This window comes from Nothoprocta perdicaria, unplaced genomic scaffold, assembly GCF_003342845.1.
Source record: "Nothoprocta perdicaria isolate Ctin4 unplaced genomic scaffold, notPer1 scaffold_103, whole genome shotgun sequence".
NCBI lineage: Eukaryota > Metazoa > Chordata > Aves > Tinamiformes > Tinamidae > Nothoprocta > Nothoprocta perdicaria.
In genome coordinates this window covers 842,670-850,059 of record NW_020454128.1, presented here as the reverse complement: position 1 = coordinate 850,059, position 7,390 = coordinate 842,670, and the positions used below count along the sequence as shown (strand labels likewise).

Here is a 7,390-nt window from a genome sequence, read left to right as displayed (position 1 = left end):
GGTCACCCCGGGCGGGGCGGCCTCGCGCGAGGCCCCCGTGTCCCGCCGGGGCCCGGCCCGCACGTGGGCCCGCCCCTTCCAGCGCCGCCACGCGTGTTTTTCTCCCCCTCCGCCGTGTTTTTGGCACTCCGGAGGCTGCTCTTTTTAATCGTCGTAGCGACCGCCCCAAACACGTCCCGGGAGCCCTCGGGTTGCGCTCGAGGTGCTGCTAAACCTATAGATCCATATAGGGCCTGGAATCCTCCCCTAAACATACTAGCATTATCTTTATCTAACAATAATAACAAACCGCCTCTCACGTCATTATAAACCCCCGCTTTCTTTTAGGACTCCTCCTTGCCTTTAACACCGGGCGATGGGTTAGGATCAGCCGACCAGCCGCGCTCGGTCACGCCAAACTTCGCCCCTCTCCTCTTCTTCCCATACGTTAAGTCCCGATTAACCGCTTGACTTTCCCTCCGAGCGAGTCTTAATTCTTCCTTATCCGCTGCTTGGCAGCCCTGCTCTTCAAGCGCTGCCCAATTAACCGTCTCCCGTGGCGGGTTTCACTGGTTCCGCCTGCCAGAGGTCACATTTAGCAGCTTAATCTGCTTTGCTTCACGCTCTGGTGTTGAATGCGGCCGCTCTTAATCTGTTACGAATAGTCTTGTTGTTTGACCTTTCGGGGAAAACACGAGAGCGAGGAGCAGGAATTTGAGTGTAATCCGGCCGAGGGACCGGCCAAGGAGCACGGGATCCTTCCCTTTCCTCGTTAACACGGCTCGACTTGGAGCAGGGTGGCTTGGTGTTAATTCAATTATTGTTCCCCTATCTGTAACCTCAGGCCTGACTTCCTGGCTCTTGATCCCGGCGCAGCCCGAATCGTTCCCAAATCCTGGCAGTGATTCCTTTGCAGGAGACCTCCAAAAATGGGGTGATTCTGCTCGTTTTGGGTCCATTGCAGGGGTAGACACCTCTGTTTTGCAGCCAGCGGGTGCTGGGCAGGACTGAAACCGGACACCGGAGCTGCAGGCGTCTTTGAGGCTTTGGTCCTGCAGCTCCCTCGATTTTCCATGCGTGTGTGCCCGGGCACGTGATTCGGGGCGCGCGCGGAATTATCGCCCTGTGTTTTGCTGCCCGGAGCTCAGGAGGGTGAATCACACGCGGAGAAAACGCGTTGGAGGTTGTTCGCTCCTGGAAGCGGCGGGATGATCCCAGGCTGCCTCCTTGGGCTGCTTTGGACTTCGGTCCCGAACGAATGCCTGCAGCTCCCAAGGGAACTGCAAGAAGTGCCGAATGCTGCTATTCCCCGCTCCTAAACAGCTGTTTCCAGTGGGCTGCATCTGCCAGTTGCTGCCTCCAACAAGTTGCTGCATTGAAAGATGCACCAAAAATCTCCGTTTTTGCACCAAAAATCTCCCTTTTGAGAGAGGAAGCTGAGGCGCTGCAGTGCCGACTACCTGCAGCTAGACTCAACGTCCCAGGCCTGGAAATCGGGCTGAGGAACCGGTAGCAACACCAGTGCGTTTTCTTTTCCTCTTCGGCACTTTGAGACTTCGTTTTCTCTCTGCTCTGACGTTCAGCTGCTCCTTGTAAACCAGGAGGGAACGTGGGGACGGGCCAGCTCAGGTTGCCTCCGACCTTGGATCCTGCCTCTCCCGGGAGCAGCGAGGCGGCCCAGGAGTCCAAGGGCTCCGAGAGCTGTCCCCACGTGCCAGCAATTCCCCCGAGGTCATGGGGGATCTCCCAGCACTTTCCCTTGGGCTCAGATGTCCCAAGGAGGGACTTTTGTCAACCCTGTTGACCCGTCGAGCAGGTCCTGCAGGTCTCTGGGTTGTTTTTTTCCCTCCCTTCCTCGTCCAAATTCTCTGCGCGGATCCAAAAGCGATGGAGCGATGCGTCCTGGAGCCCTCATCCCAGCCCTTTGCCCGTGGATGGAGGAAAACTGGCCCGGAGCTGATTTCTGCCACCAGCAGAGCTCTCCTTTGCTGGTGGCTTTATGGTCAAGGCAGCCAAGCCGATAGCCCGCAATAAGAGATATTTGATGATCCGACCTCGGACCTGCCTTAAGCTCCCTCGGGAGCAGCGTTGGACGGAGCACAGGGGCTGCCGAGTGAGTAATGCCACAAAAATCGCCTTGGCAAGAGCCCTTTGAGTGCAGCTCTTGGCCAGAGCTCTCTAAAAAGGACAGGGAATTTGGGGGAAACACTTCCAAGCTGCGTTCACGGAACCCAAGTCGTTTCCCTGCAGCTCGTGCAGAGCTGGAAAGATTCACGGCATCCAGCTCTACCGGCTCTGCGGGAGGCCGGGAAGGAAAATGTGACTTTCGGCATTAAAACCCGGCCCGTATCCAGTTTTTTCCTTTTTTCCAGCCTGGGAAGGGCTCTCACTCGGGAGCAGGGCCGTAGGAATAAGCTGCTCCTGAGCACCTGGTGCCAGTGGGCTTTTTCCAAAAAAAAAAAAAAAAAAAAAAAAATAGGAAGCGCTCCCGCTCCATCTGCTTTGCGTTGCAGGATTAAGGCACCCAAGTTATTTCCTGTTTTGTTTGGGGGTTGCTGCTTCTTTGGCTTCACCAGCTTGGGACGGTCGCTCGGTCACTGCCTTCCCGGAGCCGAGTCCTTCCAAAGCCGTTCCTGTTGTGCTCAGGATGCTCCTCGGATTTGCCCGTTGTTCCCAGGTTTCACCTCATGCCCACGAGGCACCAAGCTTTTCTCACGAGATCTTGAGGATTTGCACGAAACGCTTCCAATCCAGCACAAAGGGTGGAGGTGCAAGGGCCAGTATGTGCCCGCTTCCTATAGGAATCTCGCAGGAAAGTTTTTTTCTGGAAAAACAGGAGGACTGTGCAAAGAAGAATTACAAAATACGGGATGCAAAGAACCCAAAATAAGGTGGAAAGCACTGGGGCAGCTTGATTCCTTGGGGGAAGGGGCAGTCTGGGCCGTGTTTCCTTGTGAAACTTGCTTCCCCTTGCACCTCGGGCTTTAATTTCCTCTCCTCAACCCGAGCAGAGGTTGTTCTCGTCCTGCTGTTGACTCCTTCCCGGACAGCTGGATGGAGGAGACTGGTCTAGTGGGTTTGGGCTGCGCTCGGCAGGCCGGAGCCGGTGTCGCTGGCTTTGCTCCGTCCCCGGAATTGCCCTTTCCCGCGGGCACGGAGCGCTCGTCTCCTCTGCCAAGGCTCTTCCTCCTCCGTCCCCAGGCGCCACGTGACGGGGTGGGAGACGCTCCGCGGCCCCGGGCGTCTCGGATAACGTCTGAATCTCTTCCCTTCTCTCTCCCAACAGGACCGTGTGCGAGGCCGCAGGACAAAAAAAAAATGTTTAATTTAAGGACTTGTGCCGCAAAGCTGAGGCCGTTGACGGCCTCGCAGACTGTAAAGACAATTCCCCAACAGAGGCCGGCAGCACCCAGGACGTTTCAGCAGATCAGGTGCTACAGCGCGCCCGTGGCTGCCGAGCCCTTTCTGAGCGGGACTAGTTCAAACTATGTGGAGGAGATGTACTATGCGTGGCTGGAAAATCCCAAAAGCGTGCATAAGGTAAGGAGCAACCTGGCCAGGCCGCCGGCTTGGCTGCCGCGGGGCTCCGCGCTGCAGCGAGCCCAGGTAAGTGCACGTGGCCCCTGGAGGATTTCGGCCGCGAGGGCCCCGGAGCGCTGCTGCTTCTCCCTGGAGAGAACAACGGCCCTGAGCGGGAGGAAGGTGAAGAGAAGCCGCTCGGATCCCGAGGGAATGTCGTGGACGCGGACACGGAGTGCTCTGCCGCCGGGATCGCACGTGGATACAAAGAACGGCTCCTCCTGGGAACCCACCTTTAAGGAGCTCCTCATGCTTTTGCTTCTGTTCTCTCCGCCGCTTTGGGAGCCTGCTAGAAGGGTTTCATTCCTCGGTGGAGGAGAGGCAGGGTGTTTTTCCAGCCCGCCACCGCGGCCGGCCCGGGGAGGCTATTTCAGACTCCTGCTCTGGTAACCAGAGAGCTTCCCACCTGCTGCTCCGAAACCTAAAATTGGGAAACAACTTAGCTGGGGGCTGAGGTCTGTCACGCTGGGCTCCGACCAAGTTACCGCAGCTCCTCCTGCTAGGAGGTGGCCACGGGAGATGTTGCCGTAACGACTGAGTCTCAGCATTACCGTTTTTAGGGCAGTTTTCTACATTTTCTGATGTAGAGCCAGGGTTTTCGTCGTGCGGGGCACCCGAACCGCCGGCAAATATTGCTGCAAATATTAGATGAGCATGTGAGACGTGAGCTCGCGTTCAAACACATGCATCAGCACTGGGTGTGTTTTCCATGGTGCCGATGCCGTGTATCCAGAACGTGCAGCCTTTGGGGTGTTTGCTGCTATAGCGGTGTCAAGGTAGGATCAAAGGCAGCTTGTCACTGACAGAGTTGGCCGCTTCTTCCTGGGCAAATGAATGGATGAGAAAAGCAAAGCAGCCTCTAAAAAAAACCCCATCAAAATAGGTTATTTTGCACGGTGCCACTTGAAAGCTCCCCGCCACGGGTGTTTCTGTGCCCTGCCACGTAAGCCAGCCCCTCGGAGGGGGAATATTGAATTAAAAGCTGCTGGGATCAGCGTGTAGCGTTTGGCAGCAGACCAAATGCTTAAAAGCGAGGCAGGGTTAGACCACGCTCATCCCTTTTTTTAGGGTGCCGTCGTGTCTGTGACGAGCCTTTACTAAATGACGGGTTGGCCCGCATGCAAACCCGTTTGAAACTCTGAACATCTCCCCGAATGCATGAGCGCCGAGCTTCACAGCCAGGCCCCGGACCTTGTGCTGTTGCTTTTTGAGCATTTTCAGGTATGCGGGGTGGATTTCAGGCTCGCCAGACCCCTAGCCTAGCGTTGCGCTCCCTTGTTGTGAGGAGTTACGGGAAGCAAATGTCCCCTGAAATATTTTTGTGCCTTTAGAGCCGCGAAGGGTCCCTTCCATGGGGAAAAAAATCCCATTCCTGACCTGCGTTGCCCTTTCACTGCTACTGCACAAAGCGAAAGAGCAGGAGCCTGTTGCAGCCGGCGCCTGTTGGGAAGGAGCCCTCGGAGCCCCATCGGACGCGGCTTTTCCCGGCTGCATCCGCAGGCGCCGGCTCTTGCCGTAACCGAAACCCGGAGCTGGAAGAGGAGCGGAAAGCGCTGGCCGTGGCCGTAAAGAGCAGAGGTGGATTAAAAATAGCTGCCGTGCTCGCCCTTGCTGGAGCGCGTCGGCGTTTGCGGGTGCACGCCCTGAGCTCGGCCTCTGTGCACGAGGCCTCGTTTGCAGCTCCCCAGACCAAACAGGGCCCGAACTTCAAGTTTTCAGGCGAAATCGGGAGCTTTTCTTTCCCTCTTGGTGCCTCCTTTGGGCAGTGAGAAAAGGGCGTTGGAAAACAAATGGTTTTTTTTTGCTGCTGGGGAGCAAACCTGATGCTGGCAGTAGGAAAAGCAAGTGGATCACGGGCTGGTTTTTAGGCTCGGCTCTGTCCAGGGTGAATCCCAGCTGGTTCTGCTTCCTTTAAACTGCTGCCACTGAGATCCCTTTCCCAGCCTCCGGCTTCGCTCTGGCCGCGTGGCGCACTTGAGAAAGAAAATAACAGGGATTTAAAAATATATGTTGGTGATGGAGGCGGGTTCTTGCGTCCCGGGGCCAAGGTGCCCGCAGATAGGGAGTGAATCTTGGAGGTGAAGCTGCAAAACTGGAACAAAACGCACCTGGAAAGGAGCTGATAGCGGCCGGAGCCGCCTCCTTGGGCTGCCCGGGAACCGCCCGGGGCAGAACTGGAGCGTGCCAAGGGTGCAGGCCCGCCGGAGTCAGGATCCTGCAGGACTTTGCTGAGCAGTTTCGCAGGGGGGTTTCTGGCTTTGCCCCCCTATTCGTTGAGCGGGGTTTGCAAAATCCCTCATTTTGGGGCTCGTTTTCGGAGAGAAGCGGCATGTTGCGGGCCACGGCTTTCCCAGGGTGGAGCTGCTGGGAGCAAAGCCTTTGCACGGGCCTGACCAGGGCTTATCTCTTCCCAGCACGGAGCGGAACCTGCCCGGAGCTTCCTGGTGCCCGTGCGAGGTCGGGCTGCCTTTCGCTGACTCAGGGTTTCCACCAGCGCCCGGGCTTCACTGCCGTTTCCTGCAGCTTTGGGGCCAAAACCGAAGGCTTTTACCCAGTAGAGAGGTCCCCAGTGTCCGTTTGGGTTCTCGAACAAGGCAAATTAATTTCTTCCATGCAGACATTGCTGTTTTTAAGCCGCAAAATAGATTTAAGTGCCGGTTCAGTGCTGAGGAGGTTTAAAAAGAAAGCTCATGTTTCTTTTTTCCCCTGTATTCCTTGGCTGAGCTTAAGCTTGGCCTGGGCGCCCTGAGTCCCCGGTGCCGTGGGATCACCCATGCAGGGTGCAAGCCTGTCCAGGCTGGCCTGGAAGTTTATTGTCACCTTAGGGAGCAGGATGAGCTCCCAAAGGGACACTTTGGGAAAGGTGAGCCCCTAAAGGGACACTTGGGAAAGGCGCGCTCCCAAAGGGACCCTTGGGAGATCCCCGGGGAGACGCTCCCGGCAGAGGCGGCGAGCCACGTGTTTGCGTGGTGCGGAATGCCGCCCCGCGAGCGCCTCCTGCCTTGGCAAACGCCCCCGAAACCGCCTCGAAACCGCGGAGCTGACGCCCGCCGGGGCGGCCGCGGGCGAAGCCGCCCGGAATTCCCGCAATTCCCGTGGGCAAAAACGCGTTGGGTGAAAGTGCCCGAGCCGCTGCCTTAGGGATGAGCTTTTCCGTTGGGAGAGGAGCCCAGTTCGAATGCTGGGAACGTCATTCCCAATCTTTCGACCTGGGTGCAAAGTGGCAGTGAGTGCGGCACGGGGGGTGCCCCTCCTCTGGGGTGCTCTGCAGGCGTTGGTGTCCCAATATTCCCTGTTTTTCCCCAGGAATAGTGCCCTGGTGCCGGGAGCGCTTGGAGCGGGGAAACCCTGGAGTTGCGTGTGTGGGTAGAGCTGCAGCTTGACATGTGCCTGCTATCTAAACAGAAAAAAAAGGGAAAACCCAACTGTAGATTAGTAGCAGTACTGGCCTGGGGGTGATTTTCAGGGTGCTGTTTCGTTTTGGGGGGTTAAGATACATATGGGGGGGTCTAGCAGCCTTGATGGAGGAGGAAGGATTAGTGGGGCTCATGGGGTGAAATGAGCGCTCCTGTAAACGAGCATCCGGTGCCTCCCTGCTGCCCTTTTCCCATCTCTATGGGGATGGTGCTAAAGCTCCGCTTCAGCAACACGAGGCCCTTGGGAAAAACCCGGCCCATTTCCCCATTGCTGGGGACAGGAAAGGGATTCCTGCAGTGTGGAATGGCAGCAAGGGAAAGTATTTTATTTTATTTTATTTTATTTTATTTTATTTTATTTTATTTTATTTTATTTTATTTTATTTTATTTTATTTTATTTTATTTTATTTTATTT

General features: G+C 56.4%; 1 protein-coding gene across 3 annotated transcripts in view; it reads left to right on the top strand.

Annotated features, from left to right (window-relative positions):
- Positions 1-7,390, top strand: part of OGDH (oxoglutarate dehydrogenase) — a 24,181-nt gene that overhangs the window by 482 nt on the left and 16,309 nt on the right. For all 3 annotated transcript variants that reach the window (XM_026043090.1, XM_026043083.1, XM_026043077.1), the window contains exon 2: positions 3,266-3,519. In XM_026043090.1, the coding sequence (XP_025898875.1) occupies positions 3,298-3,519 (222 nt within the window). In that variant the 5' untranslated portion in view covers positions 3,266-3,297. The remainder of the gene's footprint in view (positions 1-3,265; positions 3,520-7,390) is intronic.